Genomic DNA, 27,844 nt, shown 5'->3' with positions numbered 1-27,844 from the left:
TTGCCTCACATATTTTGATGCTTTGCTATTAGTCACATACACATTAAGGATTGTTATGTCTTCCTGTTGTATTAGTGTCTAATGCCCCTCTTTATCCCTGATAACTTTCTGTGCTCTGAAATCTGCTCTGTCTGAAATATAGCTATTCCTGCTTTCCTTTGATTAACGTTAGCATGGTATATCTTTCCCCATTCTTTTATTTTTAATCTATATGTATCTTTATACTTAAAGTTGGTTTCCTGTAGACAATGTAGGTGGCATGTTATTTTTGGATCCATGTGACAATCTGTCTTTTAACTGGTGTATTTAGACCCACTGATGTTTAAAGCATACATAATCAAATACATTGTTGCTATTATTATTTTGAACAACTGTTATCTGTGAAACATAAAATTTTTTTTATTTTACTTTCATGTATTCATTCTCCAATGCTCTTCCTTTCTTTATATAGATGAGTTTCTCACCTATATAGTTTTCCTTCCCTCTGAAGAACTTCTTTTAACATTTCTTGCAAAGCAGGTGTACTGGCAATAAATTCCCCCAATTTTTGTTTGTCTGAGAAAGTATTTCTCTTTCACTTGTGAAGGATAATTTCACAGGGTACAGAGTTCTAGGTTGGTGTTTTTTTTCTCTCAACACTTTAGATACTTCACTGCACTCTCTTCTTGCTTGCATGGTTTCTGAGATGTCAGATGTAATTCCTACCTTTGCTCCTCTATAAGTGAGGCGTTCCACCCACCCCCCAACTTCTTTCAGGATGTTTTTCTTTATCTTTGATATTCTGAAGTTTGAATATGATTGGGGGGAAGGGATTTATCTTGCTTGGTATTCTCTGAGCTTCCTGGATCTGTAGTTTGATGTTTGACATTAACTTGGGGAAATTCTGAGTCATTATTGCTTCAAGTATTTCTCCTGTTCCTTCCTCTCTTCTCCTCTGGTATTCCCATTGCACATGTCACGCATTTTGTATTGATAGCTGTCCCGCAGTTCTTGGACAGTCCATCCTGTTCTGTTTTGTTTTGTTTTCCTCAGTCTTTTTTCTCTTTACTTTTCAGTTTTGGAAGTTTCTATCATCACATGCTCAAGCTCAGAGATCCTTTCCTTGGCATGTCCAGTCTATTCATGAGCCCATCAAAGGCATCCTTCATCTCTGTTACAGTGGTTTTGATCTCCAGCGTTTCTTTTTCATTCTTTCTTAGAATTAAGATCTTTCTCCTTACATCACCCATCTGCTTTTGCATGGTCTACTTTTCCCATTAAAGCTCTTAACATATTAATCGTAGATTTTTAAATTCCTGGTCTAATACAGGATGGCTAGAATGGCCTGGAGTTGGGTATTTCCCTTCCCCCAGGTACGTCAGGCTCTGGTAAAACACCTTCTCCTTAGGGCAGACCTTGTTAAGAAGAACAGTGTGCTCTGGCACATTTCAAAGTGGTCCTTTCCCTTCCCCCTGCCGGAAGCATATGGGTATTTTCCTCCAGTGTTCACTGTAGGTGAATGAGGACCTGGTAGAGCTCCAGGAAGTAAAAACACAGAAGTGTAACCTCCCACCCCCATGACTGGGGTTTTTTTATTTCTTTTATTGAGACTTAATTGACATAAAGTGTACAACATGTTGATTTCATACATTTATATGTTGCAATATGATTACCACCGTAGTGTTCGCTAACAGCTCTATCACGTCACATACTTGTGGTGGGAACAATTATGATCGAGTCTCTTAGCAACTTGGAAGTTTATAATTCAGTATTGTTGACCATAATCACTGTGCTATGCGTTAGCTCTCCACCCTGAAGTTTTCAACTCTCAGACTTGTCCACGCGGAGCCTCCAGCAATTTGTCAATTACAGGTTAGGTTTTCCTACCCTGGCACTGGTTCCTAAGGAGCTTGCGGCTCCACCATGTTTTGTTTTTAAATTAACTATATTTGAGTATAATTTATATACAATAAAATGTATCCATTTTAAGTAAACAGTTGTATGAGTGCTGACAAACATATACGCCTGTATAACCTCCACCCCTTTGCCTGGATTATTCAGCTTCCTGGATGGTCTAGCATGCAGCTGGGGCTGAGAACCACTTCTCCGTCATTCTCCGTGGTCAGCCAAGGGCTTGGGACTCCCAACTCTGAGGTTATTCACTTATTTCTGGGTCTTGGTTTCTTCACATCTCTTGCTCCTGGATGGAACCTCTGTGAGCACCACCCACCACAAGAGTACCTATTTGCTGATTCCTGATATTATAGAATCCAGCTCAAAGTGGACACAAAATTTCCTTAAATGGTCACCTCAGCTATCTCTCACATATCTGTTGAGCCTGTAGCCATTTCCCATAGCTGGCTCCTCCCTCCGCATCTCTCGATTTTAGCCACCCTTGGACTGTAAGGACCTCTTTCCTCTCCCTGCCCATCTTCCCTGGGGAATGCAGCCACCTCTGCTCCCATCAGGGCGTGAGGAAGAGCCTGGCCTGGCCCTCTGTCTTCATCGTCCCTCACCTCCATTTACCTAAGTTCTCCGCATCATTTGTGTCCCAGTTCAAATCCCACCTCCACCACAAAGCCTTCCCCCCCCAGCTAGATTTTCTTTCTCTTACCTGTACCAGGCACTTGAGCACATAATCACGCTCCAGGTTCCCTTAGCACTCACCTTGTACTAGTTATTTCAAACAAGCAAATTCAATTAAACAAATATGGAATCAGCTGAGGGCTTTCTTTGAAGACGGCATAAGGCTAGGTTCTGGGCAATACCAGAACTAAGACCCAAAACAGACATGGTTCCTGCCCTCACATGACAGACTCTAAACAAAAGTAATAAGCTGGGGCTTCCCTGGTGGCGCAGTGGTTGAGAGTCTGCCTGCCGATGCAGGGGACACGGGTTCGTGCCCCGGTCCGGGAGGATCCCACATGCCGTGGAGCGGCTGGGCCCGTGAGCCATGGCCTCTGAGCCTGCGCGTCCGGAGCCTGTGCTCCGCAACGGGAGAGGCCACAACAGTGAGAGGCCCGCGAACCGCAAAAAAAAAAAAAAAGTAATAAGCTTTACCCAAGGTGAGGGGGTTTCTGGGCACTGGGGAGAACAAGCCAAGGGGATGTACTATTTCTGATGTACACACCTGTCTGTGCAAGAACACCATAGCTCCTGCAATACCAACAGGGCGGGGTTCACACTTCTCTGTACCTGCTGCAGCTCTCACACACCGAATTACCAAATGTTCATTGACTGGACCTGAACTCACAGAACAGGTACTGTTGGACAGGTATGGGGTCATCACAGGGGGTAATTTAGCATCCTCCAACACTAAGCTTTTTTTTTTCTTTTTCTCCTCTTTCCTTTCCTGCTCACTGTCTTTCCTTCCCTGTTCCTTGTCCCATTTCCAGGGTTCCCTGGCCTAATCCTGGACCAGCCTGGGGCCCAGGGGCATCCTGGTCATTGCTCAGCTGTGTACTCCCTTCCTCTTCATGGCCGTTTATTTCTTAGCTCATCCCATGCGGAGAGAAACCACAGCCCTAAGGTGGTCTACCTTGGCTACTCGTTAGAATCACCTGGAAAGCTGATGCTTAGCCCTCATCCACCCCCCAACCTAACTGATTGACTTGCGGTGAGGTCTTGGTAAGGACAGGCCGTCAAGTTCCCCAGGTGATTCAAATGTGCAGCCAGATTGCGAACCACTGGGACAGACTAAGGATTTCAAAGCCTTCCCCTTCTCAGTCGAGGGTGATGGTGCCTCCCCAGAGATAACCACAGAGCTTGGCGTGGGCCAACAGAACAGTATCGCTCACGCTGGGGGTGGGCTAAGACAGGACTTTGTATCTCTAGCATCTCAGCTCCGGAATGGACGTCATGGCAAAGTTGAAGCCAGCTCCCCTGGAGAAGGCAGGGAGAAGAGAGTTTTATTAACAGAGGAATGCTGAGAGCAAGAAGGCAGACTGCCTGGTGCTCTCGGTGGGGCAGAGGAGAGATCAGAGGAGGTACCACCTGAGAAGGAGCTGACACAGCATTATTTCTCAGTAAGTGTCAGCTTTCACGCTGATACAGTGCTTTTATATTCAAATGATTTGCACAAGAAGGATCACCAAGTAAAATGAGTTCCATTTATCAGATTTGGAAGTAGACGTTTACAGAGATTAAGTAACCTTCCTGCCTTTGTATCCTCCACCCAACCCCATAGGCCAACTGACTGCGAAATCAACCCATGTAATGGCTAGGGTGTCCACACTCAAACTTAACTGCAAAGATGACTCGCCACAAAACCCTGAACAAGGTAAGTAACCTCTCTGAACTTTAGTTTTCTCACCCGTAAAGTGGCATCTATGTAAAGGCTCCCATCCCCCCAAGAGCCACTGTGAAGATTGAATGAGCTCCTTGCAAAGTACACACGGTGGGCTATTATCACAATAGCTCTGCACTAGCACCCCTCACCTGCCAGGTAATACCTGATTGACCTGTCTCTCTTCTGCTTACCTAAGCCCCCCAAAGGCCATTTTTCTGTAGTTTGTAAACTCGCTGTATTTTTAAAATTACTTTTTAAAAGAATTATATCATACATATAAAAGGATACAGATGAATGGTTTAAAGAATAACACCTGGACTTCCCTGGTGGCACAGTGGTTAAGAATCCGCCTGCCAATGCAGGGGACACGGGTTCGAGCCCTGGTCCGGGAAGGCCCCACACGCCGTGGAGCAACTAAGCCCGTGCGCCACAACTACCGAGCCTGCACTCTAGAGCCCACGAGCCACAACTACTGAGCCCACGTGCCACAACTACTGAAGCCCACGCGCCTAGAGCCCGTGCTCCGCAACAAGAGAAGCCACCGCAATGAGAAGCCCGAGCACCACAACCAAGAGTAGCCTCCGCTCACGGCAACTAGAGAAAGTCCGCACACAGCAGCGAAGACCCAACTCAGCCAAAAATAAATAAACAAATAAACTTATTTTTTTAAAAAAAAGAATAACACTTGTGTGCCCATCAGTCTGCCTAAGAAGTAGACATAATCAATTCCTTTGAAGCCCCTTGTGTCTCTGTCCAATCTCATTCCCATCTCTCTCCCCCAAAATAACACCTTCCTGAACTGCTTCCTTGATCTTTTTTTTGAAGGTCAAAATCTTTCATTTTTGCCAATATGACGGTGGGAAAAATGGTATCTTTTTGTTGTTGTTGTTTTTTCCTTGATTTTCTTTTCACCAAAAACAGATTGAGTCCCAGCAACTATTTTTAATCTTTGTATCCCCAGAATATTGAACTTTACAGTATTCAATAAATATCGGATAAATGAAGAAATGTCCTAGCAGAACTAGAACCACAACTGGTTTTTTTTTTGTTTGTTTGTTTGGTTTTTTTTTTTGCGGTATGCGGGCCTCTCACTGTTGTGGCCTCTCCCATTGCGGAGCACAGGCTCCGGACGCGCAGGCTCAGCGGCCATGGCTCATGGGCCCAGCCGCTCCGCGGCATGTGGGATCTTCCCGGACCGGGGCACAAACCCGTGTCCCCTGCATCGGCAGGCGGACTCCCAACCACTGCGCCAGCAGGGAAGCCCACAACTGGTTTTTTTAATTCTCATCTGCTTGACCTTGGGCAAGCTTCTCTAGTCTTCAGTCTCCTCATCTGTAAAAGTGAGGACAGTTTCCATGATCCCTGGGTCCCCTTCCAGCACACGTCTACGATTAACCCAGGAGCTGTCTCCTGGGGCTAGGACCTGGCATGCTGGAGAATGATGTCACAGCCTCCAACAGGTGTGTCCTGACCCCCTGGCGGGCTTCGCGTGGGTGACACAGGTGCCAGTACCAACCCCTTGAGTTCTCGGCGCAGCAGAACCCTAGGGCTGGCTGTCTCCAACCACAAATATGCTTATCTCTTTACCTCCATATGTGATGCAAATATCTTCTTCCGTCATTTTTGATGTGTGCCAAGAGGAAAAAGGTTGAGAAAAACGATATTAGACTTAGCTTGGTGGTGAGCGGGAGGCTGGATTTAGCCCATAAACCCAGGACAGTCTGGGGATTCTGTCTCTTCTCCATGTTGCCCCAGCTGCCCCACGATGGAGGTACCCTATCAGTAGTTTCCGGGGTACAGAGCCATCTAGAAAGAGACGGAGGAATGAGCTATCTTCACGCAAGAAGGGGAAAGGAAGACTTGGAGAGAGCAGTGGCTTCAAGGTCCCACCCCCTGTGCAGAGGAACCCTTGTCCCCCCAGGCCATCCCTGCAGCTGGGACAGAGGCAGGAATGTGTTCCCGAAAGCAGACCTGGAGGGCCGGGCCCAGGGCTCCCGGCGGGCAGCCCAGCCCCACTGCCAGGCAGCCACAGCTGTTGGCAGGGAGTCCCCAGGTCTAAAATTAGCCTCCTGCTCTCCACCCAGGCAGCTCCACGCTCCCTCTGCCAGATGGGCCCTGCGGTGAGGTAATGGGAGCCTCAGGACAGCAAGGGGGCAGGGACCACAGCACAGAGCAGAGTCCCGCTTCCCCCGCAGGGTCAGCCTCGGGCTGGGGGACCGGGTACAGAAGCATGTGTGTGTGGAAGCTCAGCTTCTCCTCCGCGTCTGCACCTCTGGGAACACGCTGTCCTGTTCTGAGCTCGAAGTCCAGCAAGGAAAGGAACACACCCTCTCCTGAGAGCTTAAATGTGCCAGGGCCTCAATGGCCACCACGGCCTTGTGGGGTCAGGACCATCATTCCCATCACACAGAGAGCATGGGGATGCTCGCCGAGTCAGCTGACCTGAGCCAGGGACCCTGGGAGGGAGAATCCAAAAGTGCCCGCCCCCTTCTTTGGGAGGGGCATCTCCTCCAGGAGGGGCACCTTTTGAGGCAGAGCCCGAGCCCGTGGCTCCCTGACCCCCACCTCCAAGCCCCCCAGCTTCTGACGGTCTGGTCAGGAAGCCTGTGGCTGGAGCTGCAAAAATAAGAGGCCGATCCCGGGCAGCAGGCCTGCCTCTGGGGGCTGAGCACACAGAGGGCTGCCCAGGGGCAGGGCGGGGAGGCTCCGGGCGGGGACTGCTCAGAAATGCAGAGGAGTAGGAGGGCTACAAGGAAGATGACCGTGGTCACCAGGGGCTGTGAAATGCCCGCAAGGTCACCGAGCCTCTCCAGCCAAAGGCTTCCGAGACCATCGCCCCCAAGCCCATTACCCAGGGCTCATCCAGCCTCACCCCTCCCTCACCGACCCCACCTGGGGAGCCTGTCCTCCCACCCCCAGGTGAGTGGGGGAGGGGAAGGTGGGGGACGGTCACTGTCTCGCCAGTAAGAGCTGGACCCAGTGCCCAACTCCCACTTCTGCCTGCCTGGGAAGGCAGGGTCACACGGCTAGGAAGGGAGTAGAGAAGGGCTCTGAACCCGGCACCTTCTCGCTTCCAATCTTTCTCCAGCCACCTCCAGCTCAGAATCCTCAGTGCTGATGCAAACACCGCTTCCTCTGCGAACAATGTCAGAGCCAGAGAGCACCTCAAGGACCACGGAGCGCAGCCTGCTCCATTTGCAAGTAAGGAAGCTGAGGCCCACAGGGCAGAAGTGACTTGCTCAAAGTCACAAAGCCAGTTCAGATCAGAACCAAGATGAACCCAGGTCCCCTGACTCCAGCCCAGGGTCCTTTCCCCTAACACTGCGCTGAAAAGAAAGCCCAGATGCTCCGGTTCTGTAACATGGCTTCTCCTCTCCTCTTTCTGCTAGGACAGGCCTCAGTCGATCAGCCAGCTCACCAGTGACCTCCTGCTGCTTGGCCAAGCACGCCAGGCCTCCCTTCGGGACCTCTCACCCGCACCTGATCCTGCTGCTCATCTCTTCCTTAGCAACACGACTTCTCCTCCACGTTTCCTTCACGGTTCGTTCTGTCTCCCTCGTTGGCTGGCTGTGGACAGCCAAAGGCCCCCGCAGGTGCAGCCCCTTCTGCTGAAGACCAGATTCCACATCCCACTCCCCCATTCCAGCTCTGGCAGCCCAGGGAACATCCATCAGCTGGTGGAGGGGAGGGCTCTGGGCAGGATAGGACAGTGACACCCTTAAGGCACAGCCGTGAACCCAAAGGCCCTGCGCAGGTGCTGAGCTGCCCAGGGGAGAGCCTGGACCACAGACTGCAGCCCGCTGAGCTCCTGAGCCATCTGCATCTCTCTCCTGTTCTGAGAGTCGGAACCCTCCAGTGGGTCTCACGGGTTTGTCTATGCCGGCACCTCTTGCCTGCCCTCTCTAATAAAGGAGCAGCCCTAGCTGCTGTCTTCCCCGTGAATTCCAGGGTTCAGCACGCAAATGGTCCCCCACCCATAGACTCTGGCCGAGGACACCCTCCCAGACAGGTGGAAATGACTAATCTTCCTTCGGGAAAAGGGGCAGCAGCCTCTAATCCCAAAGTATGCCGGCAGCCTGACTGGGTCCGAGTTCCCAGGAAGAAGGTTCCACGTGAAACAAGGGCCACTGTTCTCCCCAGGCATCCATGCGTCCCTCACGTGACTGGTTCACGAAAGTCCTGCCAGCTGGGGAAAGTGCTCACCGCCCTGGGAGTTTCCAAACCTTCCCAGAGACATAAAGGAGCAGAAAAGTATAGAAAAACAACTCCTTCTTGAGAATTTTTTTTTCTTGGTTTTAGAAGAAACAACTTTGGGGTTTTCTTCTGCCTGTCAGGCTTCCCGACGTCTAAATATACCAAGCGTAATCATTTATTGTACAAACCAAGTTATGTACAATATATGTTTATCTTGCTAAACTAAGAGAAAACTACTTTGGATCTGTAAGGGGTGCCAAAAGTATTTCATAGTTGTTTCCCTAAAAATATTACAGTACATTTTCATTTCCCAGAAATCGAACCCCCCCTAATTTTTATATGAGCAAGTACCTTGGGCAGTTTATACCCATTTCTTTTTCTCAAAGCGGTAAATATCAACTTCCAATTTAATAGCTCCTGCTTCCGTAAATGTTTCCCTGCAACAGACAGGTGGTATTTCCTAAGTAGTAAAATTAAAGCTTCACTATTGTAGCATGTATATTGCATGTATATGCAAATATTTTTCTAATTTTCATGCATCAGAGCAAAATTGAATTCTTATTCAACATGCTAAATCAAACTTTAATATTATTTTTTCCACCTCCTCTCCGAACTCTTCCAAACACGTTCTGAACCCACTTATTGCTGTCTACCTGCAATTTTTCTTCAACTTGTCATCCATTTCATCTTTTACCCCCAAAAAGAATTGCCTCTTACAGACTTCCATAATCCTAGTACTAGGATTATGAAAACATCAGCCCTCATCCGCTTGTATCCTTCTACAGAGAAGAAAGGAGAAGATAACATTTTTCAGAATTTGTTACATGTTTTCCTACCAAAGGGTTTCATGATTCACGTGCTCCTGGATTCTTCTGATTTAAAATCAACTTTGTCGCAGTGAACACTGTGGTACGTCTCTTTTTGAATGATGGTTCTCTCAGGGTATGTGCCCAGTAGTGGGATGGCTGGGTCGTACGGTAGTTCTATTTTTAATTGTGTAAGGAACCTCCATACTGTTCTCCATAGTGGTTGTAAGCAATTATACTCCAATAAAGGTCTATTCAATCAATCAATCAGCTTTGTCTATTGCTATTCCCCATCCCTCCTCAACTCAAGGAGGTAAGACAGGAAATCGTAACTCCACACGCTTTTTTTTTTTTTTTAAGGTCTATGCTTCTTTAGCAGAATGGGCCCTGTTTTTTGTTGTTTTTTTTTTGGTACGCAGGCCTCTCACTGTTGTGGCCTCTCCCGTTGCGGAGCACAGGCTCCAGACACGCAGGCTCAGCGGCCATGGCTCACGGGCCCAGCCGCTCCACGGCATGTGGGATCTTCCCGGACCGGGGCACGAACCCATGTCCCCTGCATCGGCAGGCAGACTCTCAACCACTGCGCCACCAGGGAAGCCCAGAATGGGCTCTGTTTTGAGGATGGGAGGGTGCAAGGGACAAAGGGACCTGCTGGATGAGGACTGTCACGTCTTGGCCGCCCTTTGCAATATGAGAATTCAACATCAATAAGAACTTCCTTGCGGGTGACCTTCAGCTATCAGTGCACTATCAATGCAGAGTGTCGCTGGAGAAATTTCAGAAAACCCACAGATCAGCCCAACAGCAGCTGAGTTGGACACATGATCCACCCCCAACTAAACGGCAATAACTTCAGCTAGGTAACTGGCAAGATAAATAGATCTGAGAACCAGTCATATGCATACTTAGTACACATCAGGGAAAAAGGACCACGTGAATCTCAGACATTAAAAGGAAGCTTCTCAGCAAACAGAAAGGGATGGTGAGAGCACTGCGTGGGCACTGGGAGTCCTGGGCCCAGCACTGCTCCCTGGGCAGGTGCTGAAAACACTCTCGGCCTTAAATCCTTCACTGGTAAAATCAGAAGGCTGCGCAAACACTGCACTTCAAGAGGCAACTCCAGTCGACTTGTAGCGACAGCCCGGCGAGCTGTGTTGAGAAAAATTCTGAGTCTGCAACTGGGCTCAGGAAGAGAATTTCATGTTCTACTGGAGATGCCTGCCACTGACCTGGAATAAGAAAGGCAGGTATTTTCCATCTCAGAATTTTAAAATCTCTGCGCTCCATTCCTATCCTAGGATTCTTTATGATACGTGAGAGAAAGCCCCCAAAAAACAATCAAAAGAGAGACAAAGGGGCTTTACAAGCTGATTAAGTGATAATAATAATAGCTAACATTTATTAAACAGGAACTGTACCAGGAACTGTTCTACGTACTTTATATGTGTTACTTCACTTAATTGTCATGATGAAACCCAGTGAGGTAGGTACCACTATTAATAATTCCATTTGATAGATAAGGAACCAGGACACATTGATGCTTAGTCACCTGCTCAGATTTAAACTCAGGTAGTCTGACTGCTGAGCAAGCTAGGAGGGAAAGGAGGGAGGGAGGGAAGGAAGGGAGGGAGGGAGGGAAGAGAGGGAGGGAGGGAAGAGAGGGAGGGAGGGAGGGAAGAGAGGGAGGGAGGGAGAAAGGGAAGAGTAAAGACACTGGCAGGTGGCGTGGAGGACACCACAGCAACCTCAGAAGTTAAGGCAGAAGGGCTGGCAGTGTCCACACAGGGGAAATGCAGGCCCAGCGAAGGCTGTGCGGGCTGAATTCTATCAGTGCTGAATTCTATCAATTCCATGAGTGCTCGTGGGGAGGATGAAGCAAACTGCCATGACCGGACACTTGGGAGCCACCTCTGGCTTCTCTGACAACCTAAGCTGGAGTTCACAAGAGCAACCCAGACGAAGGAGGCATCAAAGAAGATATCAGCTGTGAGTTTCAGATAGTTCAACAGACGTTCCAGAGAGGGTGAGGTCAGCTGGCACAGAAACAACGAGGAAGGCTTCAGGAAAGGGATGAGGCCGACAGGATGGGCAGGGGCGTGAACGGCAGGCAGAAGGGTATCATGAGCCTGCAGAGCAGCGGTGAAGAGTTTGAGGAAGACCAGCCCGAGGGACAGGAGACCCCAGCTCCGGCTCCCCATGGCGAGAAGCGACGGTGAAGCTACTGCTCTCTGGATAGTCACTCCCAGAGTTTATACACGCTCCTCTGCATCTCCTAGCAGCCGGACTGCTTCCTTGCTCTTTGTTCCCCTCCCCACCACCGCAACTAGGGTAGAGGGATTTAACTGGGAGGATGTCCCCAAGTCAACCAAACTCTGAGAATTTACCATGTGCAGGTATCGGGCAAGGCACTCAGGCAGAGTTCTCAACTAGGGATCCACGGAGGGGTGTCAGGGGCCTGTGCACCTCCCCAGAATATTATGCAAAATATGAGGGGGGAGGCAAATTTCTGGGGAGGGGGTCGCCAGTTTCCTCATCAGATTCTTACAAGGGTACACAAGCCACAAAAGGTTAAAAATCTCTGCACCAGGGAGACCAAGGGGGAAGTGCCCAGGTCCGGCACTCAAGAAATGCAATCTCCTGGGGGAAGACAGACAAACAGAAATAACCCAGGCAAGGCAGCCTCTGAGAAGTACCCTAACGGAGTACAAAAAAGCAGAGTGAGGGAGGGGGGCAGAGGTTCATTCCAACGGGGATGCCCACAGCATGTGCTCCCCACACCCCAGTTTTGGGATCCAAGTTTGCAATGAAGGAAAAACAGACGTTACAGTAAGTCCCCTACGTATGAACCTTCAAGTTGCGAAATTTCAAAGATACAAACGTGCAGTCCATCAACGTCAGGTGTGAGTGAAATTGCAGCTTCCTCCGTCTCCTGCTCCGTCTCCTGAGCGACCCTTCAGCTCTACCATCTCCCACCTCCTCTCCCTCCTCCAGTCAGTAACCCTTCCTGCCTGTTCACTCGATGCCAGCCCCTGTGTGCCAGCTGTCGTGCTGGACTACTGTGTCTTTCAAGGGAATGTACTGTAAGATTAAACATGTTTTAATTTTGGGGTTTATTTGTTTTTATGTATTAGTTGTGTGAAAAGTATTATAAACCTATCACAGTACAGCACTATATAGCCGATTGTGTTAGTTGGGTACCTAGGCTAACTTTGTTGGACTTAGGAACAAATCGGACTTACGGAACTCGTTCGTTTGTAGAGGACTTACTGTATTACTTCTCCCCAAGCCTAGACAGAGCCCCTGGCCAGAGCCCCTGGCTCAGGTACTCCCAGCAGGAAACCAAGAGTGTGAGGCCAACCCTATCCCCCCAGAAGAAGGGGGAAGGAGGACACTGCTCCAGGACTATGGGAGGTGGCAGGAAGATACCCTTCCTGAAAACGAGCACTGATCCTGGTCCACCAGTCCCCACTCTGCCAGCTCCCATCCTCTGAATTCCTGGGGTGCTTGTGGCACTGACCCTCGGGAGCCCCTCACTCTCCCGGCCTCAATTCTCCCACCCTTTGTCCAAAAACTTTGTGCCATCACCTGTTTCATTCTCTCCCAAGACCTCACCGCCATCTGAAATTCTCATCTCTTTGTTGAAGTGTTCATTACCTGTCTTGTCCTCATGAAATGTAAGCTCCATGACAGCAAAGCCCTGAAATGTCTGGTTCCCTTCTCCATCCCTAATACCTACAACACTGCCTAGCACGTACGCACACTCACTACATATTTGGTGAATGAGTGTCTGTCTCCTGTCCCTTTGTATGTATTCTCTTGAAGGACCAGCATGGCATCCAGGTCCCAGAGGAAAGTGTAAGAAGAAACAGAGGCACTTTCTTCCCCAGAGACCACTTCTGAGATACTGGGTGTGCAAGGCGGCCCTTAATTTAAATGATTACGGCAGAGCGTAGCCAGAGGGCCACGTGTGAAGCTCAGAACTTTAGTATCCTATCACCTTCTGCATCAACAATACTGCCAAAGTGTCATGTGTTTCTCTGACAGGTCTCAGCTTTCCTGTCACCCTCCTCAGCTAGGCACTCATCGCCCATACCTTAGGTCATTGCAGTGACCACCTAGGTGGCCTCTGTCGCCAAACCATCTTACGAACCTCCAGCAGCTTCATCTGCCAATAATCACTGTTCCTAGGACATAAAAGGTGTCCACAGACTTCCCTGCTGGTTCAGTGGTAAAGAATCCGCCTTAAAACGCAGGGGAAGTGGGCTCGATCCCTGGTCGGGGAACTAGGATCCCACATGCCGCGGAGCCACTAAGCCCATGTGCCACAACTACTGAGCTGGCGCACCTCACACAAGAGCCCGCGTGCCGCGAACTACAGAGCCCACGCTCTCTGGAGCCCGTGCGCCACAACAAGAGAGAAGCCCAGGTGCTGCAACGAAGACCCCGCAAGCCACAACTAAAGACCCGACGCAGCCGAAAAAAGTAAATAGAATAAATTTTAAAATAAATAAAGAACTGCTTTAAAAAAAAAGAAAAAAAAGGTGTCCAGTAAGTGTCTGAAGAATTAAAGCATGAATCCGTGGATGAAAATAAGAAACACTGCCTTCATCATATAAAATCCCTGCTTTCAAAAATCTATGTTGCAATACAACAAACTAGTGAATATAACAAAAAAGAAATAGACTCCCAGATAAAGAGAACAACCTAGTGGCTACCTGTTGGGAGAGGGAAGGGGGCAGGGGCAATAAAGGGGTAGGGGGTTAACAGATACGAACTACTATGTATAATAAAAATCAGGGGCTTCCCCGGTGGCACAGTGGTTGAGAGTCCGCCTGCCAATGCAGGGGACACGGGTTCGTGCCCCGGTCCAGGAAGATCCCACATGCCGCGGAGCGGCTGAGCCCGTGAGCCATGGCCGCTGAGCCTGCGCGTCCAGAGCCTGTGCTCCGCAGCGGGAGAGGCCACAACAGTAAGAGGCCCGCGTACCGCAAAGAAAAAAAAAAAATCAGCTACAATGATATATTGAACAACACGGGGAATACAGTCAATATTTTATAATAACTATGAATGGAGTATAGCCTTTAAGAACTGTGAATCACAACAGACTCACAGACTTAGAGAACAGACTTAAGATACCAGAGGGGAAAAGGTGGGGCGGAGGGATAGTTAGGAAGTTTGGGATTGACATGTACACAAGGCTATATTTAAAATGGATAACCAACAGGGACCTACTGTGGAGCACAGGGGACTCTGCTCAATATTCTGTAGCAACCTAACTGGGAAAAGAACTGGAAAAAGAACAGATACATGTATATGTATAACTGAATCACTTTGTTGTACACCTGAAACTAATACAACATTGTTAATCAACTATACTCCAATATGAAATAAAAAGTTAAAAAAATTGTGAATCATTATATCGTACACCTGTAACTTATATAATATTGTACATCAACTGTACTGCAATTAAAAAAAGAAATTAAAAAAATTCTATATTGCTCTCCACCAAGTCCAAACGCGAGCACCCTGGCACTCGAGACTCTGCAATCACGTCACAACCACCCGTCCAATGTCATCTCCTTCACACTGTGGGAGCCTCTGCCCTCAGGATCTGAGTTCCCTAAACTTATAGTTAGCTTATGCTAGACACCCCCTCCAAATAGCCGCCTTTGCTTAGGCGCGCGCGCACACATACACACACACACACACACACACACACCCCAATAACAACAGAATCTTGGAGCTGGAGGAGGTCTTAAAAACTGAAGCCATAATGTGTGTATGTATAGCTGACTCACTTTATTATAAAGCAGAAACTAACACACCATTGTAAAGCAATTACACTCCAAAAAAGATGTTAAAAAATAAATAAAAAATAAAAAACTTCAAGCCAGAGCTCTTCTTTTGGGGAAATACAGCAGAACACTAAGAAATGCTGCATAAAATTTGACAAACTTATTTACATAGCTAAGGGCTCCATAAAGTAAGGGCAATCTCCAGGAGTCAAAAAATGAAGATGTGAACATTGGTGCAGCTCTAGATAACATACTAGGCAAAATTAATTTTAGAGTATTAAAAACAGAACAATTTTTAAAAAGGAACCAAATCTGAAGTAGAGCCAAGTAAAACTTACAGATATGAAAAATACAGTCATTGAATCCAAAGAAAAAATGGGGCAGATGCCTCTGCCTCAAGGTCCCTACCTAATTTTCTACCCCTTCTTTGTGCCTATGCAGCTTGCCTGCCTTCTGTTGCTGGAAGTTGTTCACCTGAGATGGGCTCTCAGCCTCTCCCTTTTCCCAGCCCTCTGCTCAGCTGAAATAAAGAAGCAGAACCAGGAACTGAGAATTCACCCCGACACTCTGTGCCTGGCTCCTGGGGAAGCCTCCCAAGTCCTCACCGCACCCCCCTGCCCCGAATCTTTGGCTAAGAGGTGGTGGTGAGAGGTCCAGAGATCAGCTGGCCGGCGAGGGGGCTGTGCATGTGCACAGGCCTGCACACATCCATTTGGACCCCGGTTGGCAGGAAGGGTGGAAAGGAGAGGATCAAGGGATTTGTAAGAAGATCTCAGCAGAGAGGCCTTTAATCTTTGAAGCAACTGCCTGAATGGAGGCCACATTGTCAGGGATGACCTTGGGGGCCAAATAGCCAGAAGCGCTGGGATAACTGCCACCCCTCCGCCAGGCAACTGAGTCTTGAAAGACCGGAGCCCAAAGTCCAAAGATGGACAGGCCCCGTGGCCCCTTTGTGACACGGTAGTGGCTCCAAACCAGACCGGGAAACAAGCATCCCATTGAATGGAAGACTGCGAAACTGAAGCCCTCAAAAGAAACAGGACCTGTGCAAGCACCCGCGATAAATCAGCTTCAGAGCTTAGATTAAAACAGAGATAAAGCCCAGTGTTCCTGCCTCTGAGACCCGGAAGTCCTCCGAGCATACTCAGGGACACGCAGTAGAGTGACAGGCTACGTTGCCCAACTGCTGAACTTTGGTGCCCTGGTCCGTTGCCAAATGGCTCTCATTCTCCACAAAACCCTTGACTTCTAACCCACCCCTCCCCATCAGTGCAGATCTGTGTCTGGGGTGCAGACAGAAAGATGGAGGATGGAAAAGAGTCTTGTGGCAGAATGCGCGTGTGGTGGCAGGTGCGGGCGTGGATGGCCTGGAGACGGCAGAGGGACCGGGCACAGCTGTGTCACGGGCCAAGAAGCTGGAGAGACAGTGGCAAGAGGGCCAGCTGAGGAATGCATCTCCACACTCCTGCCTGCCAGCCTTTTTCTAATTCTTACCAGATTGTAAACTCTGAAGGGGAAGAGATGGGAGCCAACTCTCTCCTAGCTCCTGACATGTGCTAGGCTTATGTTCAATCTAACCGGGCACTTCACATGTGCAAGGCTAGCTAAATCTTATCGAATCGAATCATAAGAAAAGCTCCACAGGGAGGTCATATAACCCCATTACCCAGATGAAGCATCTGAGGCTTGAAAAGGAATAAGTACTTTATACAAAGTCCTGCAGCTGGTGAGAAATAAAGCTTGGATTTGAACCCTGCCCTGTCTTTAAATTCCATACGCTTTTCCAGGGATCATCAATGCTTTTTATCCCACTCAGTCCCCCACAAAAAAGTAAATGCTCCATAAACATCTTACTTAAGTTTTAAAATAAATCACCTCTGCAGCCATTCAAGATTTGCAAAATAAAAAAAAAACTGAAAACTACACATCACTCAATTTCCTGGCTTTACTGCACTTCGCAGATATTGGATTTTTTTTTATTCAAACAGAAAGTCACAAAAATTATAATCATCCTCACCAGTTCACTCAGTCCCATGTAATTAATTTTTTTTTTCATCTTGATCTTTTGTTAGCACTTTTATGAACTCATCAGTTTTCCATTAGAGTTCAGAAAATGCTTATTCATTCAGTTCAGCAGTATAGTCAGTTATCAGAAACCTGTGCTTGTCAGAGTCTTTTCCATGAATTCCTTGAAGGTGAAACCCTTTTATAGGCACATTTTTGCAAAAGCACCAGAGTACACCCAGAACTGTCTGTAAATGACAAAAGACTTAAAAATGACCACGGTTAAAGATTTGATGAAAGTTCATAATAATGCAATTGACAAAGAAATTTAGTTATTTCTGAGATATGCATTTTAAAATAATAACTAGAATTATGACTTATAACATGCATTTTAAACATGCATTTTATAACATGCATTTTAAAATAATATATAACATGCATTTTAAAATAATAACTAGAATTATGACTTATAACATTATACCAGGCTTATAACTTATAACGTTATAACATTATGACTTATAACATTATACCATATACCATTATACCTAAGATTTTTAGGAATTTCCTGTAATGTCTGAAACATTTACATTAACATATTTCCATACGAAAGCTTAGTATTAGTTTCTTTTTTAATTTATTTTTTTATACAGCAGGTTCTTATTAGTCATCAATTTTATACACATCAGTGTATACATGTCAATACCAATCGCCCAATTCAGATACTGGATTTTTTACAAATTGAAGGTTTGTGGCAACCCTGCGTTGAGTGTCGAGCAAGTCTATCAGCAGCATTTTTCCAACAGCCTTTGCTCAGTTCGTGTCTCTGTGTCACATTTTGGTAATTCTCACACTATTTCAAATTTTTTCATTATTATTCTCTTTGTTATGGTGATCTGTGATCTGTGATCGTTGATGTTACTTACTTTTTTTAATGATGTTACTATTACAAAAAGATTATGACTCACTGAAGGCTCAGATGATGGTTAGCATTTTTTTAACCAATAAATTGTTTTCTCCCCGAATTCGACCAATAAAGTTTTTTTTTTTTGTTTGTTTGTTTGTTTGTTTTTGCGGTACGCAAGCATGTGGGATCTTCCTGGACCGGGGCACGAACCCGTGTCCCTGCATCGGCAGGCGGACTCTCAATCACTGCGCCACCAGGGAAGCCCCCAATAAAGTATTTTTGAATGAAGGTATGTAGAGTTTTTTTTTTAGACATAATGCTACTGCACACTTAATTGACTACAGTATAGTGTAAACATAACTGTTATATGCACTGGGAAACCGAAACATTTGTGTGACCCTCTTGCAATATTCCCTTTATCGTGGAGGTCTGGAACTGAACCCACAGTGTCTCCCAGGTCTGCCCCTATAAAATCCATGGTCTGTCTGGAATATCATTCCTCTATTCCCACCCCCACCTTTCCTTCTCCTTTTCCCACCTTGGGCCCTCTTCCCAGGCCTTGGTGCCATAAAGCGCAATTCCACCTGCAATGGCTGATGGGATCTTAGTTCCCCAACCAGGGATCGAACCTGGGCCCTGGCAGTGAAAGCGCCGAGTCCTAACCAGGGAATTCCCAAAAACACAGTTTAAAAGAAGAGAAGAAATGGGTAGGAGGCAGCTAACACCTCTTCCCCTGGCCTGTTTTCTCATCTGTTAGTAAAGGGGCTGGACGGCTCATGTTCGTGACTTTCTACACCCTCACGCTCCTGGTCCCCCCACTGGCCTGGGGGGAGGTTAGAAGCCCAAAGGACAAACTTGAGGTTCCTGGCCTTCCTGGCCAGTCCCCTCGGTTGTTTTATTAGTATTGTCAGGGGTGCCCCAAGCTTTATTAAATTTTCCTTACATTTATGTCATTGTTTCCAATGACAGTGGCTCAGGCCCCAGCATGTCAGTAAATTCCAAGCTTTTGATGTCCACTTCACACATAAGGAGGTGAGAATTTATTTTTGAATGTCATTCAATTTTTCAATACCTAAATAGACTAAAAACAAAAACATCAGGAAAATAATAATTCATGTTTTGGGGGGGGGTGTTTAATCTAGAATTCTTTCCAGAATCCAGCATCTGGTTATCACAGCTATTATACTTTATTTATTTATTTTTTTTTTGCGGTACGCGGGCCTCTCACCGCTGTGGCCTCTCCCGTTGCGGAGCACAGGCTCCGGACACGCAGGCTCAGCAGCCATGGCTCACGGGCCCAGCCGCTCCGGGGCATGTGGGATCTTCCCGGACCGGGGCACGAACCCATGTCCCCTGCATCGGCAGGCGGACTCTCAACCACTGCGCCACCAGGGAAGCCCCTATACTTTATTTTTTCTTTTCAAGAATCTCTAGGTCAGAGTAGTGGGATTATAGGTGACTGTCAGTTTCTTCTTCATACTTTTATATATACCATAGCACTTTTATTGATTTCTTTATGCCTTGATTTGGTCCAGAAAAAGTTAAAGCGGCTTGCAAGTACCACAGAATATAAGATGACATAAACTAATAGTAGTTGTGGGAAAGAAAGCAAAAGATAGAGGAATAAAATTGGTACCAAAGTGCAAATCGTAAAATCTTTTACACTTTTTTCCAAATGAACCAAAAACTGAATTCTAAAGCTTTCTAGTAACCAACACAAAGGGAGAAACCTGTGTGGTTATATAATTTACATGGCCAATAAAAATGAAAACAAACGGACTGCTCAAGAGAGCAGAGCTAGTTCTAATATCAAGATCAGAAGAAAAGTTCTCATCACAAGAAAAAAAATTGTAATTATGTGAGATGATGGATGTTAACTAAACTTACTGTGGTGATCATTTTGCAAAGTATACAAATATCACATCATTATGTCGTGCACTTCGATATGTCAATTATATCTCTAAAACTGGGAAAAAAAAATAAAGACCAGAAGAAACGTTTCTGGAAGGTTCTCAAACACAGGATAAGCAATGACTCTCAATCCCATCCTTGGAGAATGTCACAGGGCTATATCTCATAGCACTTAGGTCCTGGGTCTTGCCCCTCCTTAAGTTATTGGATCAGTTGTACTAGGTGCCTCATGCGCAAAAAGGTAATTTTATAGGGGTTACTGTGGTCCAGATACACAGCCATTATCTGGTATAATGAACATGTGTTGTTTTCATAATCATAAAGAAATATTATTTTAAAATAAATCACATACTGTGTGATTCCATTTCCATAAAGTATAGAAATAGACGCTATTAATCTATGCTTATGGTAGTGACAGAAATCGCTGGTACCATTCTGTTTCTTCATCGGGGTGTTCGTTACAAGGGTATGCTCAGTTTGTGGAGATTCATCAAGCTGTACCCTCACATGTGCACTTTTCTGTACATATAACATACTCCCATGGGAATTTCCTGGTGGTCCAGTGGTTAGGATTCCGGGCTTTCAATGCCAGGGGCCCAGGTTCGATCCCTAGTCAGGGAACTAAGATCCCACAAGCCACGTGGGGCGGCCAAAAAAAAGAAACCAAACCAAACAAAAAAACCCAACAAACAAAAAAAGGTACTTCCATGAAAAGTAAAACAAAAAAAAAAGGGACCACATGGACAATTTGCATGCTTATTTTCTACAAAAGTTGGTCAATGGTAAAAAAATTTTAAAGTTTAGCATAAGAAGTAAATTACATACTAAAATATCACAGAGATTAAAAAAAATATATGGATACTTCTAACACTGAAAGCAGTGCTTGTTGGAACCTAAGAGTCTGTAAAAATTTAATCTATCCGTCATGCTTTGCTCAAATGTATAACATATTCAGCCCGGGACCCTTTATATATACCCCATCCAAACTACTCTCACCCCTTCCAGTAGTACTTTTTATATCAGGTAACGTATAAATCTATTAATTGTGGATCACAAGGTCAAAGGAGGGTTGTCTGAAAGCTCAGAACGTATGCTTGGCCTAGCTGAGACCTCATCATCCTCGGACAGAAGGAAGCGTGCTTGTGGAAATTAAAAGGTAGGATTTGAGAGCGGTGCAACTCGGTAGAGAAGCAGACAGTCAGTGGCCAACTGCAAGAACAGCCTCCAGGCCCCCTTCCAAAGCAAACTGCTCTGGCGGCTGCCCTGCTCCGCGCCATAAAGCCCAGCCCAGGCTCTGGGGCCTGGAAAACTACTGCAGCGCGCCGCCAGCCACTCCTAAAGCCAGCACAGAAGTGGCTGCTTCAAAGGCCTCGTGCTGCAAAGCAGTCAGAACCGTGCGGGGCATCTGGACACCTCCCAGGACAGGCGCCGCCGGCAGCCCAATCACCACCAAGCAGGAGATCGGGGCCTCAGCCCACACGAGGGTCCCTGGGTGACAGCAGGATAGCAGGGCCGGCTGTGCTGCTGGGATTCTGCGGCCACGTCAGAAAGGACTAGAGAGACCAGGAAAGGAGAGGCCAAGGCTGGGTGAGGGCCCCTGTCCTCACACCCTGTGGTCCTGGTGCAGACGGCGCTGGTCCAAAGGAAACACACTTTTAATAGGAAAAGCAGTGATGGCTTAATTCTTATCCTTCGCATTTGTGTGTAAAGGCTACCGCTGTTTATACGTATTATGGTACAAGGAACAAGAATTCCTAGGTTCTATTCTTGGATCCATGACTGATAAGCCAAGTATCTGCCAGTGAAAATATCAGGTGCTTGGAAATTCAGAGCTTACCGTCCATAACCAGAAGGTATTTGAGTGCCCAGTATCTGCCCTGAATTGATTACTGACTTGAAGTTCCAGGCAGCAGCCGGGTGGCCAGAATGGCAGCATAAAGAGAGGTAAGTAGGACGGAGGAAAAGGAGCCAGAGGCTCCATGGGAAAGAGGGGCAGCCCAGCCAGGGCGACATGCGACAGGGTCCCGGGCCCAAGGGGCCCACGAAGCAGCTGTGCTTCCCTCCACACTTGCCTCTGCTCTGAGGCTCAGCTCTAAGCCACAGCCTTCCCGCTCTGCCCACACATCTGTCTCATCTGTTTTTCCCTCTCTCCTGGCCTGCGTCTCAGATTACCGTTCTGCCCTGAGCTACCTCTGTCACTGGAGGGTTTGTCTCCCTTCCAAATCGGAATGTCTGTGGCGACCCCGGGAGCCACAGGGCCCGCCTGACATCCGTGGCTATGCCACCGCAGCCCTCTCGGAGTCACTTAGGAATCGCAGGGGCCAGCCGGACAGATGTGTTACAAGTTTCAGGCTTGGAAACACCTTGGGGTTTAGCAGGTACACTGGACACTTAAATGGGGACATTGCAGACCCAGCCTTGTGAGACGTGGAAAGAGGCTGGTGTGCACCACCGTTCGGCCCTGGCTCTGTGGCCAGCTGTGATCGCTTGGTTCCAACACCAAGTTGGTCTCAGCAGCAGGTCAATTATCGAGCAAAGAACCTAGAAACCATTTTAGTCCAGACCTCTGCCCTCAGGCAGGACGTAGCTAATCCAGTCTGAACAAATGGGTATAGCTCATTAAAAGCTGCCAGGACGGGGTCTTTAACTTCCAATAATAGTCTGGGCCTGGGGTTGCTCTCAGCCAGTACACACCGGTACACCTGTGCCAGTTCTCAAAATACTGGAACACTTATAGTGACTGCCCCAGGTCCTCTGAATGTCCCACTAGAGCCCTGACCTGTCCTCAGGAGAGCTCCATGACCCAGCAGCTAAAGACTAATGCCAGCCACAGTAAGGAACCTTCCGCCCCATCCCAGCACCACCATCCATACCAAAGTACAGTATGGTTAAACAGTTTTACTATTTCCCTATCCATTCTACAACACTACCTTATTCTAAAACTTTCGACTGCTTTCTCTCATCTACTGAATAAATGCCACCCTTTAAGGTTGTTCTTCAGAGTCTTTCATACTGTGGCACCATCCCCTATCCTCCTTCACACCCTCTGCTTCACCAAACCCAGATGCTCAACATTTCCAAACACTAACTTGTCCTTGACTATTGGTCTTGGCTTCTGCTGCCCTCTCTGCCTGGAATAGCGTTCTCTTTCTGCATCCACTAAAGTCTTACCAACTCCTCAAGATCTCCTGAAATGTCACCACTTCCATGAAATATTAGTTGAAAGAGCCGTGCCCCATTTCCAGAAGTGTCACAGCAACGTGTAGGTTCTACCTCTGTAGAACTTAACGGTTGTCTCCTATTACGATCATTCTCATATACGCACCTCAACTCCCCTCCTAGAGGGAAAGCTGTGAGAGGCAGAAACCATAACAGAGTCATCACCATATCTAAGTGACCGAGCACAATGCCCTGCTCGAGCTACATGCTAAACAAATATTTGTTTAAATGAGTGAGTATGAAGCCCGCGCACCTAGAGCCCGTGCTCTGCAGCAAGAGAAGCCACCGCAACGAGAAGCCCACGCACCGCAACTAGAGAAAGCCCACACGCAGCAACAAAGACCCAACGCAGCCAAAAATAAATAAATGAATAAATAAATTTATAAAAAATAATAATAAATAAATAAGTGCGTGAGTGAGTAAACAGCTCTCATTCTTTTGTCCAAGGGACCCATTCTTCTATCCGTGAACAGTTTCGGTGGCTTCTCCCTGAAGTTACTCCAAATGTGGTTGTATCTTTTTCTACAGATGGAGCCCAAACTGCATATCACGCATCTCAAACTACGGGGTTATTCCATAAGAAGCAGGAAGCGCGCTCCCTGTCATTACTTGACCACCCTGGAGTTTGTAACTACCAGCTCTCCATACATTTCTCCCAGCACCAGATCAGGGCGGCAGTCACACAGGGACAGGCAAATGAAAGGTTCTTGGTAACGGAGGCTGGCCTTACAGATGACAGGAAGGCTGGTGGTGCAGTGAGCTGGCAGGGGCTGCTACAGAGAGGCAGGGTGTCTTGCTGGGAAGCAGAACCAGGCTGGGGCTCCGGTTGCCGCTGTATGCCAGGGTGTACGCGAGGGAAGGCTAGCAACCCTCTTCTTACCGCTGTGCTTTCTAATCCCTCCTTCCCCACTCTCCCTCCAGAGGAATGGCTGGGAGTAAGACCTATAAGACAAGACAGGACTTTGATGCACGACGTCTGAGCTTCTTAAAAACAAAGGACGGGGGACCAGGCGCCAGAAAGCACAGCCACTGTCTAAATCTCATTCCAAAAGGAAATCAAGGAAAGAGTGGAGTACGATGGGACAGCCCGGCATGACAAGCCACCCTGCCAGCAGGTGGGCTTCAGGGCTCTAGGAGGCTGAGAAGAAGGTACGAGGGATCCATCAGTGCCCAGGCTTGGGCCCCCGTTAAAAACAACAGTTAGGGAAACGGAAAGCCAGTTCTGGACTAGGAAGCTGAGAACATTCTTCTGGAGAAGGGTCCATTTGGAAAAGGAAACAAAGAATAAGGAAACCCAGTCAGAAAGTGAAGATGCATCTAGAAGGGAAAAGAAACTGACCCAGGAATTGATGGCTAAGGATGAGACAGCCAATAGGAGACAGAGGTTGGGAGCCAGGTGTGAGATGATAATTATGGCAAACTGCTTCCGGTCTCTGAGGAGAAAGTTCACTTGGGGTAAAGGAAAAGTATGTGCTGGGGGGTGAGGGAGGCGGATGGGCGGCCATTCATTTCAGGGTCACAAAGCAACTGCTCTGCTCTCTGCGTTTGGCCATGCCGCAGCATGCGGGATCTTAGTTCCCTGACCACGAATGGAACCCGTGCCCCCTGCAGTGGAAACGTGGAGTCCTAACCACTGGACCGCCAGGGAAGTCTCTCCTCTCTGGTTTCAATCTGTGCAGTGGACTCCACTGGCTACCAGGTTAACAAGATGGTGGCCAAGGAGGAGAGAAGGGAGATCCCTCCCGGGGCCTCCCACCCACCCACACTCCACCTGGGCTCCTCCACGGGGGACCCTCTGAGTGGCCGTGGTATGGAAGAGTAGATACACTCTGTCTTTCAGAGGAGCGAGCAAGGCCTGGGGAGCTGAGGGAAGGCAGACTGGTCTTCAGAAGGAAGAACTCTTCCTACTTGAGACCTGTGGACCTGACTTGGGAAGACCCTTCCTCGTGGTGTGCTGGGCTCCCTGACCCTGGAAATGCTCAGGCGGGGAGATCACACAATCGTAGTGTTCACACTGAAAGGGACCAACTCCCCCCTTCTACCTGAGAAGCTGCCATTTGCGCCTGGATTTCCCAACTAGTTAGCGTCAGAACCAGGAATGGAAGGCCAGTCTCCAAACACACAGCCAGAAATATTTCAGCAGCCACAGAGTGAGCGGTTCCGCCATAAATACCCATCTCTGTCCTGAACCGGCTCAATTACTGACCCTAGTAATTCCCTGTCTTTGGCCACAAGAGGAGGCAAAGCACCACACCCAGCCCTGGGCAGAACAGCTGACACAAGAACTTAGAGCATCTTCTCACCAGAGTTCCATCCGTCGTCCCTTAGTTTTCCTGAAAGGGGGAATGTTTGTCATTCCATACGTTGTCTGGAATTATAAACCTCCCCCCTTCAGGATTGGGAAGGGCACCTAGTAGTTCTGGGAGTTTCTCTTTTTTCCAACTATTGCAGCGACCTTTTACACAGTGCCTGACACTTCGGAGGTTTTACTTCACTCTGTCAGTGTAAACTGAAAACCACCTCGGACAGGCATGCCTGTTGAAGTAAAAAGAGAAAGAGAGCATCCCCTCCGTTTTCCTAGGAGGAAACTGAGACAGAAATTTTAAGTGGCTCTGGCTCCGTGGAAAAAGAGAAGCAGGAATCTACCCACTGCCCGGTCCACTGAGCTGCCCTGAGCAGGATATGGGGGTTCAGCTCATTCCGCAGGGTTCCCGAGGGGGGCTGCAGACAACCCGCTGGGGGTAGAGGGTGGCCAGGACCAGGAGAGGGGACCGCTCGAGGGAGGTGGGAGACTTGAAGGAAGAGGAAGGGGCTGGGAGGGGAGTGGCCTGTGGGAAGAGGGGGAGGCGAGTGGCTCACGACGGTATCGTTAAAATAAAGGACCCCTCCCCCGAAAACGCCGCAGGGGAGCAAACGGAGCGAGCCACGGAGAAGGCGGGTAGCAAAGTTTGGGTCGCGCAGACCGGAGCGAGCGGCCTGGTGGAGGCGGCCGAAGGCGCCCCAGACACGGACCTCAGCCCGCGTCGACGCGTTTCTCTGGTACCGGGTCTGCGAGCCGAGTGCGGCCAGGGGTGGCCCCGAGGCTCCCCCGGCTTCCCTCCCGCGGGGCGCCCGGCACCTGGAGACCCAGCGAGGTGGAGACCGGGTCTGAGATGGGGGGTGGGTCCCCCCTGAGGCGGGAGCCGCCGGCCCTGCCCCCTCCCTGCTGCGCGCCTGCCGCGGCCCCGGCGCTACTCACTCCGGTTCAGAGGGTTCCCGCCGACCTGGGCCGACGCCGCCAATTCCAGATAAAGAGTCCAGAGCCCCACGGACACCACGGCGAGCAGCAGCAGCAGCCGGAAGCGCCTCCGCAGCAGCTTGACCGGGCGCAGCAGCAGCAGCAGCCGCGCGGCCCGGGGGCCCCCCATGGCCCTAAGCCCCTGGCCCCGGCCCGGCCCCGGCCGGCTCTCAGCGCCGCGCCCCGGCCGCCCGACCAGGCCGCCCCGCCGCGGGGCGCCGGCTCATGCTCCTCCCGAGGCCCCGCCGGCTCCTGCCCACGCCCGGACGCGGGCTTGCTGCCGGCCGCCCCACAGCTCCTCGCTCGCCGCCCGCTCTCGGGCTGCCCACGAGGAGGCTACCCAGGTGCGCCGCCCCGCCCCGCCCCGCGCCCCGCCCCCTCCCGCGCCTCCGCCCGCCGCCCACCTGCCCCGCCCCCGGGCCCGCCCTGCCCCCGCGGCACAGGTGGGCCCCGCCCCCGAGCGGAGCCGGGATGGGGACCGCCGCTCGGGCCTCGCTGGTCAATACCCGGCGCCTCCGCCAGCCGGGGGTGCGTGGGGCAGGTATGATCTGCACTCTGCTCCCCAAGCACGAGTGAGGTCGAAGCTTTGTAGACGCGGGGCGCGGGGCGGGGGTAGTGTTGGGGAGGCTGCGGCTTGGGGCGTTTCGTGGCCCGCAGCGACCCTACCCCTGCCTTAGAGTAGACATCGGAGCTGGGGAACCCTGGCGTCTCAATTCAGCCGCGGTCTCCTCTCCCAACCACATCTCCAAGAGACCCTGGGAGAGTTGTACGGCCCCCGGGGTGAACCCAAGTAGTTGCTCCCAGACGAGGATGACAGAGCCCGGGGGGAGAATGGATGTTGGAGGGTTCTGAGGAAAAATTACAAATCAGAAAATAAACCAACAAAACGACAACAAAAACACAAACTCACTCCTAGAGTTAAAAAAGTTCATCAAGATATTCTGCATTCCAGTTCTCTGCCTTCAGGCAGGTAAAACATTATTACCTGATTTAAATGAGAGAATTAAAGTCCAGAGGAACACAGTGGACTGCCTAAGGTCATTCATCGGGGAACACTGCAGTTTTCTTTTTTGCTTTTTCTCCTGGGGACAATGCTCAGGAGACTATGGAGAAAGCAGGGGGTCAAAAGCATTCCCGGACATTTTAAAGCCACATGAACAGCATGCAAATACTGTTGACACACAGCTGTTCACATAACTGAGTGGTTTCCCCTCCCCTCTGCTACCACTGTAGCTGGATGTCCAACCATCCCATAGGCTCTACTGGACTATTGGAACTTTTCTAATTAGCCCCGCAACTCCAGGCTCCCCACCTGCCACCACCCCCCATCTTCTCTACTACCACCAGATCGTCTTCATAAAATCCTCTATGCCTCCATACACCTGCTCGAAAATGTGCTTACTGGTTAAAGTGCAAACTGTGAATCTGGCATTCAAGGCCTTCCGAAACCTTTTCCAACTTTACGTG

At 48.9% G+C, this 27,844-nt stretch overlaps 1 protein-coding gene across 5 annotated transcripts in view; it reads right to left on the bottom strand.

Annotated features, from left to right (window-relative positions):
- B4GALNT3 (beta-1,4-N-acetyl-galactosaminyltransferase 3) overlaps nt 1-26,695 on the bottom strand; it is a 202,140-nt gene extending 175,445 nt beyond the window's left edge. For 2 of the 5 annotated variants that reach the window (XM_073789256.1, XM_073789257.1), the window contains exon 1: nt 26,339-26,692. In XM_073789256.1, the coding sequence (XP_073645357.1) occupies nt 26,339-26,507 (169 nt within the window). In that variant the 5' untranslated portion in view covers nt 26,508-26,692. Of the gene's footprint in view, nt 1-26,338 lie in introns of all 5 variants that reach the window. The other 3 variants (XM_073789259.1, XM_073789258.1, XM_033867222.2) reach the window with 3 other exon arrangements.
- Between the last annotated feature and the right edge of the window lie 1,149 nt (nt 26,696-27,844).

This window comes from Tursiops truncatus, chromosome 11, assembly GCF_011762595.2.
Source record: "Tursiops truncatus isolate mTurTru1 chromosome 11, mTurTru1.mat.Y, whole genome shotgun sequence".
Lineage (NCBI taxonomy): Eukaryota > Metazoa > Chordata > Mammalia > Artiodactyla > Delphinidae > Tursiops > Tursiops truncatus.
Note: the sequence above shows the minus strand (reverse complement) of the source record. Positions and strands in the feature narration are given on the sequence as shown.